At 43.2% G+C, this 18,993-nt stretch overlaps 1 protein-coding gene across 1 annotated transcript in view; it reads left to right on the top strand.

The window, feature by feature from the left end:
• Nucleotides 1-18,993, top strand: part of LOC137438726 (uncharacterized) — a 230,457-nt gene that overhangs the window by 130,323 nt on the left and 81,141 nt on the right. Inside the window, exons 20-26 of the mRNA XM_068134015.2 lie at nt 2,406-2,459; nt 9,255-9,308; nt 9,795-9,839; nt 12,095-12,148; nt 12,280-12,324; nt 12,483-12,536; nt 12,849-12,902. Of these exons, the coding sequence (XP_067990116.2) occupies nt 2,406-2,459; nt 9,255-9,308; nt 9,795-9,839; nt 12,095-12,148; nt 12,280-12,324; nt 12,483-12,536; nt 12,849-12,902 (360 nt within the window). The remainder of the gene's footprint in view (nt 1-2,405; nt 2,460-9,254; nt 9,309-9,794; nt 9,840-12,094; nt 12,149-12,279; nt 12,325-12,482; nt 12,537-12,848; nt 12,903-18,993) is intronic.

Below are 18,993 nucleotides of genomic sequence, written 5' to 3'. Positions count from 1 at the left end.
ATTTTCGAAAGTGTACGATTTATGGGAAACGAACATTTATTGCAAAATGAGTTTCTTGTGACCTTCGAGTTAAAAATACGTTTAAGGACGCTGGATGGAGGATGGAGTGCAGGAGAGTTTAGGGAATGTAGAAAAAAGGCACTATAGGAGATGGATATTTTTTTGGGATGAATTGATTTGGTGAGCAAGTCGAAAGCAGCCTTTTAAAGAAGAAAAAGGTGTTATAAAATATGACGGAATACATAACTTGAGGGGAAAGTGTAAACATTGAAGGTTAATGAGTGAAAACTATCTGGGGAAATGGGGGAGAAACACGTGGTCGAAGAACGAACGAACGAATAAGAATGAATAAACGAATGAGAACAGAGAAGGAAATGTTTTTTTTTTTTTTTTTTTTTTTTTTTTTTGAGTTGAGATTTACACAAGGAAGTAGGCTATGGGTGAAAAGCCTGGGAATACAGAGAACGAAAGTTATTGGATCACAAACGACGGACCGCTGAGAGAAAAACAAAGCCTCAAGGTTGTACAGTGCACACTGTACAAGGCCTCAAGACACGACACGGCAAACAGACGATCAATTTATGAAAGATAAACACCGAGAAACAACCAAAGTTGCACACAATAACTTCACACACCGAAAGATAAATACAGTTTCGACAAAATACAATTGTGAACAGACTTAACTTCGAAAAACGTGGAGACCGTGTGGAGCTTCGAAAATCCCTCCCACCGTCTCCGAGATCTCGCGAGACGGTGGGAGGTTGATGATGGGGTGATGTGGGTAGGGCAGCCGAGAAAATAAATATCAGGTTAGAGGGAAAAGGACATCAGATAGGGAGGTAGGTATGAGTGTCGGGGGAGGGGGTGGTGAGGGGCTCGTGACTGGGAATGGTAGATTTTTCTTCATGCATTAAGATTGATGCAAATGTTTGGAGGAGGGTTGAGGGATTAATGGCAGACAGAAATATATCAAGGAAATTGGAAGGGAAGGTTCTGTTGCTGTGTGTAATGCCGGCTTACCTTTGTGGTCTGGAAATGGTGGCACTGACAGAGAAACAACAACAGAGGCTGCAGGTCTGTGAGAACAACTGCTTCAGGAGGATTGTTGGAGTGAAGGTGATGGATAGAAGGAAGATGGATGAATTGAAGGAGGGCACTGGTGTGCAAATATGTTTGATGGTGAGATTGGTAAAAAGCTGGCTGAAGTGGGCTGGGCACATGGTGCTGATGGGGGAAGACAGAATGGCAAAAAGAGCGGATGGGTTGAGGACTCAAAGTATGAGGAAAACAGGTAGATCCTGGTTGAGATTGGAAGATTGTGCAAGGAGGGATATCATTAAGGTGCTTTAAGACTGGAGAGAGTTGGCTGCGGACAGGGGGAAGTGGAGGAGTATTGTGGTCAAGGCAGGGCAGAAGATTGGTATCATTGGGCTTCATCCCCAAGAAAGGGAGGAGAAGGGGAAGAACAAGAAGATGGTGCTTCCATTTGTGTTTGCATAACTTTTAATGCAAACGATTGTAAAATGGTTCAATATCAATAATACTGTAAGGCAACCTTGATATATAAAGCCATTGCTTAACAATGACCAAAATTATGTGGATTGTTTACTTTTTGAAGTTTTCTTGACTTCTTGAGGGATATTATTGACTTTTTGAAAATCTTTAAACCCCAAATAACGTGATGCAATAATTTAATATTTTAAACCTGGTGTTGGCTTAACAGTTAAGCTGGCTTTATTAAGATCTTAGGGTCTTGAGTTTGAGCACTTGTCGTACCATTGAAATAACACCAGGTGGGTTGAGTCAACCTGTCACCCATCTGAGGTCGGCAAAATTAGTACAGATTACTGGTAACAGGAGCATCGCATCAGCGGCACAGATGCGCTTCCAGAAAATGATGCAATCAGGATCCACAGGTACGAAACAACAACCTTAAATATTTTAAGATGTAAAAAGGTCTGGACTCTCATCTCCTTCCCCCTCAAACCCCACCCTCCTTCCCTCATACCTCCCCAAATGCATAATATTAACCATTAAAACGTTGCCTTTACAAATTCTGACACTTTCAGCATGAACACCATAAAGCAAACATTCTTCAGATAGCAGGAAGTCGAGCATGAACACCATAAAGCAAACATTCTTCAGATAGCAGGAAGTCGGGAAAGTGAAATGTTAAATTAATGGAGTGTGGATAAAGCACAGGCATGATGGACGAAATGCGGTTCTCCTACGTCCACCTTCCTCGTAAATCCAGCAATAATGTGACATCAAGAAATGATAAGGCAAGTGCAAGCAATGCTTGAATAAAGAAACGACGAGGTAGTTTTCATAGGATGCAGAAAAGTTATAATGATGTTATAATAAAGGATAATGGATGTGAGCTGAGCCTTCCTTATTCTTTGCAGGGATTTCCTGGTGACATTGGCATTCCTGGCTTCAATGGACCGAAAGGACCAAAGGTAATTACTTCTGCATTTTTAACTGTTACATATGTGTCCTATAATTTAAAATTAAGCTGATTTCACTTTTTTGAATCTTGTAAAATAAGGGAACTCTGCCATATTAATACACTGTTCTATAAATATATATCCTTGGAAACCCTTGTGTTTTTGTCATATGTATGTATGCATGGATAAGGTGTGTAGGTTGCCCCTTCATATTGGAAAAAGCCGTTCACATGAAACATGCAAACTACCTAGGTCAATTTGTTTGAAGTGGAGAAGCTGCAGGTATGCACTACAGGTTCGACACAACCGAATGAAGAGGATGACCTCTGTCAAATATGTGTTGAAATCTAATATGTACCAGTTCACTGGTAATTCCTTGCGTGTCGCAAGAGGCGACTAACAGGGTTGGCGGCAGTAAGGGCATATGTCTAATATGTCCTCTGTCTAATATGTCTGCAAAAAATATGTGTTGTGACCTACGAGGGACCAGATTGGGTGTATTTCCTCAATTTTTGTTGTCCTTAATTCACTTTTTTGAAATACCAACTTCTTTCCTGGAAGTCCTTGGTGTCCTTGTGTTTTATACTTCTCCCACCCCCCCCCCCTTCCCACGCCTCCTCCCCCCAAGCGCTCTCCCTCCCACACATCTCCCGATGTCCCTGCTCTCAAATGTTGTGTTTGTGTGCTTCCCCTTCTCTCCCCATCTTGTCTACCGCTCCCTCTTTTTATATATTTTGTTTGTCTGTTTGATTTGTTTGTGTGATAAATGTTAGCTCTTTCACGAGCCTCGATTCTGTATACAAAAAATATATATATATATATAAAAAAAGAAAATTTGTCTTGTGTCTGTGGATGTTGCTTTGATCAGTGTGATCCTTTCATCGTTTGTGAGACCTGTGAGTAGTAAAATGTACCATCCAATGCTCTTACTTTACCATACTCATCTGTAAGATTACACGTTAGAAAGTATATTTTTGACATTTGAAGTTTTTCAAAGATCGAAGTGGTGAAGTTGCTCTTTATTTTAATTAACAATGGATTATCCTAAAGAAGTGAGTGGAGAAAGTACAAGTTTCCCATCATGAGAATCCGTGGTTAGTCTTCTCCGCCAATGCAGTCTGTCAGTCTTTATCAAGCCAAGTATATTCCTCGCTATATTTCTCTGCCTGGAAAGGAAAAAAAACACTGCAGTGGCAAACGTACCCACAAAACCTGAATAACTTTGCCAGAACATTGATTGAGAAAGCATCTGAAAATGCAAAGCCTGTCCACGTCCACTTTGTATTCGGAATTCTTCTTCTGTAAGCTAAAAATGACGAATACATTTAGAAATAAAAAGTACAAACAAATTGACGATTTTAGGTGAACTTGAACGTTTGACTCCAAAAGCAATGGGTTTCAGATACCCAATATGCAAGCCCTGCTCAAATTTTAAGTCAGATTAAAAATTATGATTTTGTAACCTTGATCTTTGACCATTTGATCTCAAAACAATCGGCTTCTTGCGTTTTATTGGTGAACCAATTCCGTGACCCAATATGCGAACCCTGTTCAAATTTCAAGTCAATCGAATGAAAATTGACGATTTTATATGTGACGTTGACCTTTTGAACAAATTATTAATTTGTCTTCTCCATATTCTCACAGTAAAGATTTGTTGAAAATTTGATGAGAAAACTCATATTAGTCTACTTGCCAGCAATGTGAACCCGGAAATGTTGAGTACCCCAAAGTTTTAAGTTAGAAATGTACAGTATGGGTCGCCAGCACTTAGAAACTGCCGGATGCTAACTTGCATATGTTGGGCAATTAGCAACATTAGCATTAATAGCATTAACCCTATCAAACATAGGCCTGGGACACTGACATTTCTGTTTCGCTCTATTGCTCCACTTTTATTCACAGGTATTAGAGGTAACAAAGGCAAGTACCATACCAAACTAGAATAATATGACTATGGGTAAATAATATCCTCAAAATTAAAACACAAGTATACCCAAAATTATCAGAGCTGAAAAATATGTGCACTAGTTACACAACATAAAACTTCCATCAAGAAAAAGAGCGTCTTGCACTTCTACTACTCTGCACTGTTATAAAGCATATCCTCATCATAAAACGCATCCTCATCGTCTTCATCTTCTTCTCCTGACTCTACATTCTTGTCATATTGCTCTACTTGCTGTGAGTGTGTGAGTGTGTTGCAACATGTACTATCAGAGCCTTTGCAGAAGCAGTAGCTGGTACAGGCCAGGCCTGCAGCTACGCAGCTGCACTTTGCTGTTAAACAGGGCTTTAACCCAGCTTTGCAGCTACAGCTGATCATTTCCAACACGGCAGGAGGAGCAACGGGGCTTGCATCCAGGATGGGCATGATGACTTCCTCTCCCTTCTCGCCTTCCTTCTTATTCCATCCAAACTCTGTTATATCCACAGCTGGTGGGTCAGGGCAGTCTGCTGCTTTCCAAAGCAGCACCTGTAGATGGGCACGCCGTCCATGGAGGAGAGCGTTGCGCTCTGTAGGAGGCAGTGTCTTCAGTGCTGGGGGGGGGGGGTTTTGCGCTTTCGGTAGATGTCATATCTGGCGACGTTCAGAGATGCCGACTCCCTCTCGTTGTACAGAGCCAGGAAGAAACCACTCATTGCCTCTGTAATCTGTAAATCAGTAGCTCCCTCCTCTCCGATGAAGTGAAGCAGGTCACCAGGTACTACTCTCATGGCCTTGAGTGCGGACACCTTCCCTTTCCCCGCGGGATAGGAGGTGGTGTCACATCCGGAGAGAGCATGCATAGCCAGGATGGAGCGACGCTGCTCACCGAGATTCTCTACTGTCGAATTGATGTTGAGAATAGTGCCATCCCATCTCTCCATCTGCAGGTTACATGTGATACCCACCTTCCAGCACCAATAGACCATGAGTACGAAAACATCAGTGTCGTCGCTGAGAATGCGGACAGTTTCAGCTCCACGACTGGCTGCATCCAACATGTATGAGATGAGGGAGACGTCAGCCTCGTCATGAGTGACAATACTGTCTGATTTGCTGACCATCTTGATGTGATCTCCTATGCTGTGTGTGCACAGGAGCTCACCCAGTCTCCGTTTGTTTGTCTTGTTCTTCCTCACTTTGTCGCGGCTAGGTAGAGGGGTTGTCAGTGAGAGTCGGTACTCTGTTGAGCTCTCCCCAGCTCTTCTCTGCCTCTTGTGGTCGTTGGCAGAGACTTGCTCATACCGGTCAAAGATGACAAATGTTTCGGTGATGTAGCGATTAAGCCAGCGCCCCATGCTGGCTCCGAGGTCAGCCACAGTGCCTGACGATGGCCACACCACGTGGTAGATGAGCTGCAATGCATCAACGAGTACAACATGTGGTGGGTGGGGATTGGGGGCAAGGATTCCAAGACGCTGGACGATCACAGACTTGTTACCCTTCCTGAGGCATCCATACTCATCGATGATGGATGCAGGGACCGGGCCGAGCTCGTAGTCAAAGAGGGCAGAGAGCAACATTCTTCTCTTGCTCCCCACCACCAGCAGCCGAGCAAACAACGCCTCAAGGTCACATATGATCTTCGCATTGACCTTCACTCTTTTTTTGGTGAATGTCATTGTCACCACCTTATTTGAGATGGGCGCATGAAATCTCTCAGGAAGTGATGAAGAGAACAGTGTGCTCATGTCCTGTCCGATCTTCAATGCATCTTGCACATTCACCTTTTCATCTGCCACCTGGCCATTTATGATATGGTGGAGGGTCGCGGTCTCTATGGTGAGTGGATGGGAGTTTTCCTGTAGCACTCTCAGGATTTTAGCCCGGTCCTTCGCGTCCAATTCCCGCCGTCCTTTACCCTCTTCTTTGTGTCTGTTGGGCTTCATTGTCTTATCCGGTGCTTCAGCATCGTCGTAAATCTCATCCAATGACTTGGAGAGATAGGAGCAGATGCCGAAAGATTGGATCCACACGGCGACCTGCTCAGGGTTGGTGGAGATGCCCTTCCTGCCTCCTACTCCCTTCCCTTGCTTGATGCATGTCTGCTCCCCAAACATGTCTCCACTCACTGCAGCTGCACCATCAGAGTGGCGGCACACATGGCTTCCAGCGTAAAGGTCATCCTTGGCAGTATCAGAAAGGTACTGCATGTCGCGCAGATGCCATGTGATCCATCTTGCGTAGTGGTGATGACCGGCAGCAAAGAAATAGGGCAGCATCTCTTCAAGGCAGTGTTGTTGCAGCATCCAATCACCCTCTCTTTCTGCTCGCCAGAACCTGTGAGCTATTAGGGTAGGGGTGATGAAACAATCCACCCATAGCCGGCCTGTGGGGTGCTCTCTGGCTTTCTCCAGGAATGCCGTTATCTGCTCGTGAGTCTTCTCTCCCTCCTCTAAGAAGTCATGAAGAAGAGCAGACACAACCATACGGAAGGCTCGCATAGCCTTGGGCCAGGCCTTCCCGTTGAAGATGGATTTCAGGCCTCCAAATGATGCACCGACTAGCTCCTCCACACCTGTTGAATTCATCAGTTGTCCGATTGAGCCGATGAATGACAAGAGAGTGTGCATCATCCCAGGTCTGAGAACCACTGATGACCATCGCTGCAGATCACTTATAAGAACACTCACGGAAAGCATATCTGTCTAAGTGTATTATGTCCAAATTTCATACAGATCCTTCAAATAGTTTGCTCACACGAAGCATTCAAACGGAGCAATAGAGCGAAACAGAAATTTCAGTGTCCCAGGCCTATGTTTGATAGGGTTAATGCTATTAATGCTAATTTTGCTAATTGCCCAACATATGCAAGTTAGCATCCGGCAGTTTCTAAGTGCTGGCGACCCATACTGTACATTTCTAACTTAAAACGTTGGGGTACTCAACATTTCCGGGTTCACAAGAATGCTCTATAGGCTTGGCAAGTAGACTATATGGTAAAAATGTTACGTCCCTGACACACACACACAAACACATACGCACATACACACAAACATAGCAGTGATTACAAAACTCCGTCTCAAGCTGCGCAAGGGATGGGCTAACAATATGCATTAATAATCACCACGGGCACCGAACCAAAAAATGGGGTTAAGCAATTGGTTCATGTCTGTCTGTCCATCCATCTGTCCATCTGTCTTATCAGTTTATGATCGAGGAACAATGTATTTAAATTGAATGTTATATTCTGAACACAAATCGAAACATGAATAGGAAGACACGTTTACCGTTTTACCGTACTTTGGCTTTGAATTTGTCCTGATCACACATCCACAGAGAGGAGTGAGGTAATGTTTTTACTCTGTCTGCCTGCCTGGCAGTAAAACAAAATTGAAAATCATTCCAAACTGGAAACTTAATGTTTTTAATGTCGTCATAAAGTACACAAATAACAGGCATGAAGGGCTAATGCAATGTGGTAGATCGGGTGATGTAATAGACACTGGGTAAAGCGGCGGTAAAACGCGGAATTAATTTATTTATAAGCCTTTAAATCTCTTTAAACCTTTATTTACATTGAATTATACACTTGAACACTGTAGAACACGAATCACCTTTATAATACTTCCACTAGGGCCATGCTACATATCGATATAAAGCTTGAGAGAGGGTGAAGAAGAGGCTGTTGATATGGCTATGTTTATGATTCCAATTGAGATTTTTTAATCAATCTTTAAAATCACAATTTTATTAAAATTGAAGTATATGCTTGGACACTGTGTGGGGTATCCTGTTCTCTCTAGTTTAATCTGGTAGCCATTTTGTCCCTGAAAATGCTTTCATTTGTTTGGCAAGCAGCCTTCATTTCCTTGAGGAGTAGAGGATGGCAATGGATGTGTGGGCCTAAAAAGATCTTAGCAGAGGATGGTGAATTTTTTAACATCTACAAACACTAGCCGCAGACTATGCAGTGCCGCTGGAGGAGGGATACATGTACAATTCCGCAAGTTTCATGCTTGCAGGCCCTAACTCAGAGGCTGGGAGACGTTTTGTTGCATGGTTTGTTTTGCTTTCAAGAAGGCATGTGTGGGTAAGTGCACTTCAAAGCGAATGGGCCCGCAAAGTGCAGATAACATGACACGCAGAGAGACATGTACAGGCCAGGCAGTTGTATCGCCGCAGAAATACTCAGGCACTCCAGATTACAAGGAGGATCATTTCAGTCCTGCCTCATAAGAAAGCATTCTAAAAGAAAGAGAATAGATAAATAAGTCACAAAGATAAGCTATTCGCCCCATTATTTAGATCGTGCATACCACTTCCACATTGAGGTTTTTTTCTGTTCTCTTGTTCCATATAAATATTTGTGTTCAAAATGATTGTTTGGGGGTTCATTGCCACCTCAATTTGTCCCCGACACACACCCTTGAACTCTTCTGCCCCTGTTCATTTGTCTACCTGCTGCCGTTTGGTGTGGGCTCTTCCATCAGCAACCGTGACCTTTTTATTTCATACATAGATGAGTATCATTCATGTGATGCTTTTATGTGTTTATCCTTGAGATTTGACAAATGTAAAAGCATTTGAATGAGTAAGAATGACCTGTTTGACCTGTGTACGTGAGGAAATCCGATTATTCTCTTGGTTGCTTTTTAAACCAGCGTTGTAAGTCCATGTTCATCATTCGTTTGTCTGTAGCGTCGCAATGTCCTTGTTCTTCGTGTGGTCTATGTACGGAGTAAAATCTTCTCCACGAGCTTAATCATTAGAAAATAATAGCTTTGAATCTCTCTTTTTTTTTTTCTAAAATAAGGAAACTTTGAAAGGACCTAGCTAAGTCAGACCAAATTTACTCACAAGCTGCCCTTGTCCGTCAGGGGAAGCCAGGAGCTCGAGGACTTCCCGGGACAGTGGGACTTCCTGGTTTAGAGGTCAGTGAGTATTTTAGCCCAAGCAATTTTCCAGTGACCTTCAATAACCGGCCTGGACCAATCTTTCTCCAACAGAACTGACCCTCAGTTTATATGCTTTTAAAATTCTGTTACGGCCGTTAAGCTAAAAAGGGCCAGAGATGCAGCAACCAGACTTTGATTACTCCTAAAGAGCTTTAGCAATGAGTTAATAATGTATTTATCCCTCAGTCATAGAAAGATTCATGACTTTTTTATGACAATTTAACCTGCTATCCTCGTAAAGCTTTTTTATTCCCTAGATTTATTGATAATCTGATATGTACAGGCAGCTGGTGAAGGATTTTCAGGGTGCACCCCAAGAGGGGTGGATCGTAACATGAATATGGCGCATTAATCTAAAGGCAAGCTTTATGTTAACATTATAATTGTCACATAATTTATCCATTGCATGTTTTCTTTGTGACAACTTGTGTTGGCAAAAGGTTTTTTTGATTTTGCTTACAGGGAGACGAGGGAAAGACGGGAACATCTAGACTTGCAGGGCCTGTGGTGAGCTTTGCATGAAGGGTTTGATTACGCACAAAGCTTATAACCCTATAACCTGGCTATTGTCTCCACAAGCCACCGTTTATTTTACCTTCCTCGTATGCAAGGAAGCACTGTGATACAATCAAGAGTAACGGTGGCTTTTCCAGCTGAGTGTCGACAATTGAGGTTTTGGCCCATTAACTCGTATACCTCATTGAATAGTTGGATCAAAGAGCATTTCAGGACAGTAAGATTACTCACAGCCAACTTAAAGATCAAAAGGTAAGTTTGGGTTTGCCTGTTTCGTGTTCCCGTCCGAACAGATAGCTCATGATGCTGGGAAAACAACAAACAACAACATGCATTTTAAGGCCATTTTCCCTGCTAGAACAGGGGTTAGCCTTGTGGTCCCCATGACAATCTTCTCCATTTTGCCCTATTTTCTGCATCTCCCCTTGTTAACCCCCTTGCCCGCATTTCTTCTTCCACCATCTTTAGCCAAGTCTTTCTCGGTCTTCCCCATCCTCTACTTCATTCTGCATTCATTTCCATCACTCTCCTCAACCAGTCACTTTCATCCTTCCTCAACATATGACCAAACCATCTCAACCTGTTCCTCTTCACAGCATCAATCACAGGCTCTATTCCCATCATCTTTCGCAATTCATCATTTGTCTTCCTCTCTCTCAACGATACTCCACACATCCACCGAACCATTCGCATTTCCACCCTTTCCAGCCTTCGTTGCTGCTCTGCATTCATGACCCATGTCTCACTCCCATAAATCATAACACTTCTCACACATGCAGCATACACCTTTCCCTTCAGCCTCAACGACACTCCCCCTCCTCATCAGCACGCCACTCAGTTCCCGAAACTTCTTCCATGCACATCCTCGGAACCCAAGTTCAAATCCCATCCACTGTGTTGATTTGTCCACATTATCTACTGCAATGTCCTTGTAATCAGGGGTGATCTTACCTATGGGGGTAGGGGAGAGGGGAGGGGTGGCAGCTTGTGGGGGTGATATACAATATGACCGAATGAATAATCCATCAATTACATCACCCGGTGTATAGAATGAAAAATCTGATAGTGTTGTCATCGACAGCATTTCAATTTTCTCTGATAGCAAAAAATTCCAACAGCTAATTCCAGATGTTGCCTTCCCTTCGCAAATGAGCTGTTCCACTCACGTCCGTAGGTTGTATTTTTTAATGACGCTTGCACATCGACACGTGATCGATCTAGCTCACGCGATTCGTCGGTTATCATTTATTTTTCAAAAATGATGCACACATGTCATCAATCGAGCCGACGTTATTTTATAGCCTACCTCGGCAAAGTTAGCCCGAAAATATGAAACAAAATTATCCAAGTAGGATAGGGATTGCATGATGAAAATTGGGAACATTATTCTTATTCAGAGTGGGTTGGGTGGGAATAAAAGGGGTGTTGGGGCTCCATCCTTGACTGTTGCCCAGGGCCCCAGCATCACTAAGACTGCCCCTGCTTGGAATTCATGTAAAAGTGCACTGATGTCTACTAATGTCTTTGTCTTGCGTATGTTATATGCACACCTACTCCATGAGACCTTGATCAATGTAAAATATAACAACCAATAAGTAAAAGCCACATCTGTATCATGTGTTTCCAGAAGCATGGATTGCCACTCCTTTTATTTACTTTTGGGATCAACGCCTGGAGGAAATCAATTCCTTGTGCTTTTGCTCCTCACCATTAGCCATGTTCTTTTCTCAGCAGAAAAACTGATCTACAAAGCTCGTTGAAGATTGGGCATTCTCCATTGGGACCCCTTATTCGTTATCCCTAAACGTATCGTAGTCTGCAGCCGAAGACGGAGATATCTTTTTAGGTTGTCCATCTGGCTGTCCGTCCGTGTGTCTGTCAGTCCATTATTGGTGTTTCGCTACCACAATAACTTGTGAACCACTGAAAGGATTCCAACCAAACTTGGCACAAATATCGACAGTAATACAAAGAAGAAATGGATACATTTTTGGGTTCAACAGGTCAAAGGTCATGTACCCTTTTGAGAATCATTTCGCAGACTATAACTGGAGTTAGAAGCATCTGATGTTGTTTGTCTCCCTTCTACTTATCTTTTGGAATCAAGTTTGCTCAACTTCTGAGTTATTGGTTGCTGTATATTGCAGTTTTTGATGTCGTAATTTATGTGCATTAAGGTTTTGGATTTCAAAATAAAATGTACTTTGAGTCATGATGGCCTCTGATTAAGCACACCTTTTATCCAGGGGATCAAAGGCAAGCGTGGCTTTCCTGGAAATCCTGGCCCATTGGGTCCAAAGGTAGTTTTGAAACCTCCTTCTTTGTAAATTAAACTTAAATGCAGTCTAACAAACGTATTCAGGCCTAATGTAGACTTACTGACACATTTCTAAAGTTCAACTGAAGAGTCTTTTTATATTCACTTTTGCAGGGACATCAAGGTGATGTGGGAGATCCAGGAAGCCCCGGAGAGATGGCAAGTAGTTAAGGCATTAATGTTCCATCAAAATTTTGGTAATGAGTGGATGGAGCAGTCACTGATCAAAATCTGCATCTTTTGAAAATATTGGATTGTATTGTTTTTTTAAAAATATAATATAACTAAAGTTTACGCTGTGTGACTTGTGGAAACAGGGGGTGTTGGGACTGTTTGGGCCATTGGGAAAACCTGGACCATTGGGTGAAAAGGTATGGCTGCTTCTCCTCAGACCTTGAATAAAAAAGTACTGCATTACAAAATGTGCCCCCTACTAACAACTACAAAATAAAGAAAGTCATGGATGTGGAGAGACAGCAGGATAGCTCACTGGTGGTGTAGTTCTCAACTTTGAACTTTCTAATTCTGGGTAAAGTGAATTATGCTATACATTGGAGTCCCTTTATAAAAATTAATAATAATTATGACAAAATATGACAAGGGCAGTTAAATGGCATGTTTAACAGAAATAAATGCAATAACCCAAGATGAATAGTAAAAAGACTTTGTGTGCTTATGTGCAGGGTGAGCGAGGTGCATCTGGTCCACCTGGTGCTCCTGGTGAAAAGGGTGTCATGGTAGGTAGTTGACATGATTTAGGCCTGTATAGTCAGCCATATAAATGTATACTGTGCTCTACAAACTTGCGAGGTCTTTAGTATACCAGTTTAAGGCAAAATATTTTTCTCACAAGTACATGCACTGAGTGTACCACTTGGGTGTAGGTTGTGGGACGACCACCAGATTTGTATGTTAGTTTTTAAATAAGGCTTCACCTGATGAACAAGCATTCTGAGTATTGCGCTGCAATACATGTCCCCTACCGGCAGTCTGTCGTCCGGAAAACAGTTGGGGAAATTACCAAAGTTCAAAGTCCATAACTTTGTCAAAAATGATCGAAACGTCGTGAAGTTCGAACTTGATCTGTAACTTATCATGAGGAAACCATGTACCAAGTTTGAAATCATTAGCATTAAGAGTTTAGAAAAAAAGTCCGGAAAACTGTTCTTTGCGTGACGGACTGACAGACTGACAGACTGACAGACGGAGGGACGGAGTGCAAACCTATAGTTCCCTCTGGTGTACACCGGTAGGGGACTAATAAACAACAGTGGACAATCGGTGGCAGTACTCACATAACGTGCTGGGACAACAGGTGTCACTGATGCCACCCTAAAACAAGTCAGAAAAGAACATTAAAAAAGAGATAAAAAACAGTTAGGGATAGAATCTTTAAAAAACACCCAAATAAGGTAAAAAGGAATGACAGCACAACACAACACCACATTCCTTTTACAGATTGCCATCCGACATCCGTTGACATTTTTGTCATATAGTGTAGGGCGATTAGTAATTTCGTGTTTTTTGTTTGTTAAAATTGATTTAGCAATGGATTCTGCTTCAGAATATTATAGAGATGTAAAAAAAATAGGGTTCCATTTTTTCTTTTACGTCTAATAGGTCGTAATTCGAAGAAATCCAAGATGGCCGCCATAAAATTTGGAAAATACACTTTTGTGCATATCTTTGTATCTAGATATCATATAAACATGAATAATATGTCCTTTTATATGTTTTCAGACCCAAGGAAGCCATATCTGCCATTGTTTTTACAGAAAAATGCAAGGAAAATAAAATAGTGGGCAATATACCAGCCAAAATGGAGACGGCCGTCGTGAAATCGGATCGTATAATTTCCCAATTAGAATCGATTCAATAAACAATCTTCACTGATAACATTTATTTTGAATACACACACACGCACACACACACACACACACACACACACACACACACACACGCACACACATACACACACACCTAAACATAAACGATGAATGAACATAAACGATCACATAAACGAATGCCTCATTCATCCTCATCCATATCTATCACACGCGGTTCATTGATGTTTGCTTTGTTGTTACAACTGTAACCCACACACCCACAAACTTCAGTACAAGGAATATTGTTATTGCGACAGCTACATCTTCCCATACACCCTTTCTTGCACCCACAGTTCACGAGATTCATTATTGCTTCTGGGGCTGGAGGATTCAGGCATCGACTTGGGGCATAAACCCCATCATCCGAAAGTAACTGCCAACCATACTCGACAGGTGATGGAAGGGACGGATGGCTTTCTGCTGCCTTTCTCCATATCATTGCGATATAATGTGCTCGCTGAACGTGTAACTTTAGCGAACCAGTGGTAGGTGGAAGACTCTCTCCCTCAGCAGCACGGTTGGAGAATAAGAACCAGCGAAGCTCGTTTACTTTCGTGTGAACTTTAGACTTGTACAGCAGACAGACGAAGCGTTCCAGCTGGGAACACACTTCTGGTGACGGATCAGTTTGTCCCAAAGACTCCAGAGCCTCCCATATCTTGTTGTCACATGTCATGAAGACCTTAAAGCACCAGTCCTTGCTCCTGCCAGCGAACCTTCCAGACATGTCACTTCCCGTGAATGCGTGGAATCCAAGTATTGCAGACGCACGTTTCTCTCCTAGCATGCCATGAATAGGTTGGACTGCAATGCTCCTCCTCAACTTTCCCTTCCCAGTGAGAAACCTCGTAGCAGGTGGTAGATCGTGAAATCTCTGAATCAGTAGGAGGAAGATATCGGTATCTGGCGAATCAATGATAACTTCTGCATCTTTGTCGACTGTGAGAGCATGCAGAATTAAGAGTGTATCGGCCTCTTCTTGGCTGTGCGTGAGTAGACTGTCTGGAACTTCAGTGTTGCCCGTGGTCTTAGTTCCTGATGTCACCATGAACTTCTTCAACTTGTTTGGATGAGCCTTGCTGTAAGATAGACACTTCACAGCCAAGTACTCTGTAAGCTCTGCCTTGGTCTTCACATTGGAAAGGAAATCTTTGAGTGAAATCTTCTGGATCAATGTACTATCCCTGACGTGATAGTATGTTGATTTCCTCTTTGTCCTCTTTAGGCGCATTTTGTCTTTCAGTGAGTTATCGATGTATCGGTCGAATACCAACCTCACGTCATCATAATGCACGGCAATATTTTCGAGGCGTTCAATGAACGATTGAGCAAAGTCACTGCATGTAATCATTTGTTCTGTTTTGGAGATCCCGTTAACAAGAGCCATGCCATCAATGATTATCACTCTATGGCGAGAAGTAGTCTCGTTTTCATTGATCACTCCTGATCTTGTGGTTGTGTCTGGGTTTTGGCTGATCTGAGAGGGTTCCTGCAAATTTTGGCTTGAGATTTCATAGTCAGTTGATGGGTCATTAGTTTCTTCCCCAGCGTGTGCTGCTGCATCATTCAAAGCGGCAATTCCCGCGTCTTGATGCGCATTGATTTCTGTCGAAATAGGTTCTCCTGGTGGATCATGTACATCCTGCTCTTCAGGATTCAGCCAGATGCTCAAGTTGACGAAGGATTTTTGCCTTGTCGTATGCCAACAAGAGGGATCCATCAGATGCAAATAAAGAACGTGGAACGATGCCAAATTCATAGGTGCCAATACATTCTTTCAGGTCGAGCTCTGGTCGGCTCCGTGAGATAACGATGAACCTCTGCAACAATCCTCGCTCTTCTTTGACTTTGATCAGCTTGTCGCCCGATCTCACTTCTGTTGTGGCATTCGAACTCTTGAATGTTCGAAGTTTTCTTTTCGTCATTTTGTCCCACACAGAAAGTTTTCCCTCAGCTAAACGATCTGTGGCAAATTGCTGGAACATCTGTTGTCCGATCTCGTCGCGCTCTAAGATGTCGCTGGACACTTTTTCATTCATGACTTCTTTGGTGAGCAGGTTGTAGACCTCGTCTACTTCCTCTTCCATAAATGGATCGCCATGTTCACGGAACACCCTAGAAAGCTTGGAGGCATGGCTCATCACCCGGGAAAGCTTTCCCCCCGTGATTTCGTGGTGTTGTTTTCTGCTCTGGTTTTCACCAAGACCATATCCCTCCGCAAACTCGTGCAGTGACTTTGACAGCTCAGGTGCAATGAGGAAGAACTTGTCAAGCGCCTTCTCATTTTGAGTTATCCCTACGATTCCTCCAATCACCTTCAGTGTACGGTTTTCTTGCTCAATGCCATGGTCTGGGGCTATTGATGTGAAGCCTGCCAATCCTTTTGTCACACAGAAGTTCCCTTTCATGAATTCCCTCCACAGTTCTGGGTGCTGCTTTTCAGTCTCCTGCATTGTTGAAATGTAGAGAGGGAGCAACCGAGCATAGTTTAGATGATCGTGAGCGAAGAAGTACTTCGTGAGAGACTCGATGCTCTCCATATGCAGCAGCAGATCACGTTGTCTTGTACTTCTAATGAACAGAAGGATAGTCTCAAACTGTTTCATGTAGTTCAGGATGAAGCGCTGTATCTTGTTTGTGCTGACCTCAAATTGTTCCAGTTTTTTGGTCATATCTCTGGACTCCATCATGGCCAATGTTTTTTTGAGAATGTCGCATAGATTCTTCTCTGGCTCCATGCTCCCGCTGATGTCTCTCTGATATGCCTCTCCCAGACGAACAGATGACTCGTTCAGATAGGCCCTTTCTTCAGGTTCCATTGCCAGGAATCTCTGGAAGTACAGGTTGTACAAAGCGATCAGTGTTACCATGTGTGCCTCCAGAGCTCGATACAAGTGCCTCCCATTTAGTATTTGGCTCACTGTGGTTGGCGAGAAAAGTCCAGCCTCGACCCATGCCTGATCAATTCCACTCCCTTCCACGTATTTTCCTAATGCAGCTAAGGCCCAAAACACAACATGTAGCTCACCAGGTCGGAAGAGGAATTGCTTCCTGATGTCCTCGCGTTCCACCCACAGCTTCATCGCCAGGTCGTATAGCTGCAAATCGAGAGTCATGACTGTGATTGCCTCACTCCCCATAACACGAGTTGTGATGTTGTGAGCTCTCATCAGACCCGTGTACAGTGTATCATAGTCTGTAGGAGGCGACCTTATCAACGGAGGAACGAGAGCAACATTGGTCTTCTCACTGGACGAAGATAGCAAGGAATTGAAGGCTCCCCACGTCCCCGGAGCTGTGAGTTTGACGTCAACTTCTCCTTCTTCCTCGAAGTTCAGGCATCCAATCATCCAGGTCATATCGGTTTTCTTGTTCTTGTCTGTCTCGGGTTTTGATGTGAGCAGCTTGCAGTCGCTCTTTCTCTTCTCGGGTGCTGGCTTCTTGCAGGTCAACGTTTTACAGCCAACTGCATCATGTATCGTTTGAGCTTTTGATGACCGGTCAAGTTCAATTGGTGGTATCATGGGTGATTTCTCCGGTGATACAGGCTGGTAGATCGCAATTGCTGTACCATGAAGGGTATTCATCCCGCAAGGAGTTGACTCTAGAAAATCGATGTTGTCCATGGCAAACCAGACGAACGTGTCCTGAACCAACCATGGTGGTAGACAGATGCCTCCGGTGGACTCCATTTGCTTCAGTACGGAGTTGGCAATGCTGGTCTCAATCTCCATGACCTTTTTGTAGGAGATGGCGAGGTCCAGATGTGCAAGTTTCTCTACAAGCGCCTTGGATCGTGTGTTTTTGTGTATGTCGAGAGCTAAGCCCACACTCAATGGAGTTTCAAATCGTTGTTTGAATGATCCATCCTCGCTTCTTGGTTCGTACGATACCTGTCGGTCAGATTTATAAGCACCGACAAAGTGCTGCGCCAACAATGATGCACTCACACCAATGGAGTCCTCCCTGTTGCTATTTCCTACTTTCCTTGTTCCCATGACTGCATGCTTGCAGAAGATGTTGAGCATCGGGGGTGGCTTGTAATCAGCAAAGGTTCCATTAAATTTCCATGCTGGGGAAGATGCGATGTCTTTCCTCAATATTTTCGCAGCTCGCAAAAGTACTTTAAAATCGTCTTTGATGCTGTCTGCTGTAATTGTGCTTGATATCATGTGGTCTTTGAGCTTTGTGGAAAGAATCTGCTCTGGCTTTGTTTTGTTTGAGGGCCGGCTGAAATGAACATCGGCAATGTTGTCTAGGATCAATTGTTTCAGGTATGGCTTATAACTATGGTTGTCTGAGACCGGAAAGTCGTGCTCCTTAAGTAAATTGACATAGGTTACATGAATTTCATTCATATTCAGCACAGCATTTTCAGTAGTATCATTCAACGCAGTTTCAACAATTTCAATGAGTTCAAGGTCTGATAACACCTGACCAAAGTTAACATTGGTTGTTTCTGTTTGTTTTTCCGTCTTAACTATAGCACGTTTGGCCTTAACTAAACATGGTAAATGATATTTCATGTCCTCAGCCATTGCTTGCAATGGGTCAGGCGAACTTATGACACTGTTCAGTCTCACTTTCAGATTGTCATTACTTGTTTCTTGGCCAATGTTTCTGATCTGGAGTCCCATGTTCTTTGTTGACACATTGTGTAGTTCACTTCCTCTGTCTTCCTGGCATATGACACATCTGAGCGCGTCAAATGTCTGTTCTCGGGAACACCTTCTGGATGTTGACGTGCTTTCCCCTAGATCACTAGAACTTGGTCGTCCTCTCTTTTTCAGTCGGATTTCTGCGGCACTGCCTGATGTTGTTCCTTTCTCAAACCTAGCCTTTGCTCGATCAATGTGCATCTTATTGGTAACATCTTTGTAACAAGCTTTATGGTAGCGGAGACCTTTTGCGAGCAATTCTTCAGCAGAGGAATATTGCAAAC

This window comes from Myxine glutinosa, chromosome 13 (assembly GCF_964187855.1).
Source record: "Myxine glutinosa chromosome 13, kmMyxGlut1.1, whole genome shotgun sequence".
Taxonomy (NCBI): domain Eukaryota; kingdom Metazoa; phylum Chordata; class Myxini; order Myxiniformes; family Myxinidae; genus Myxine; species Myxine glutinosa.
The sequence above is the reverse complement of the archived record's forward strand: the minus strand, read 5'-3'. Positions and strand labels throughout refer to the sequence as shown.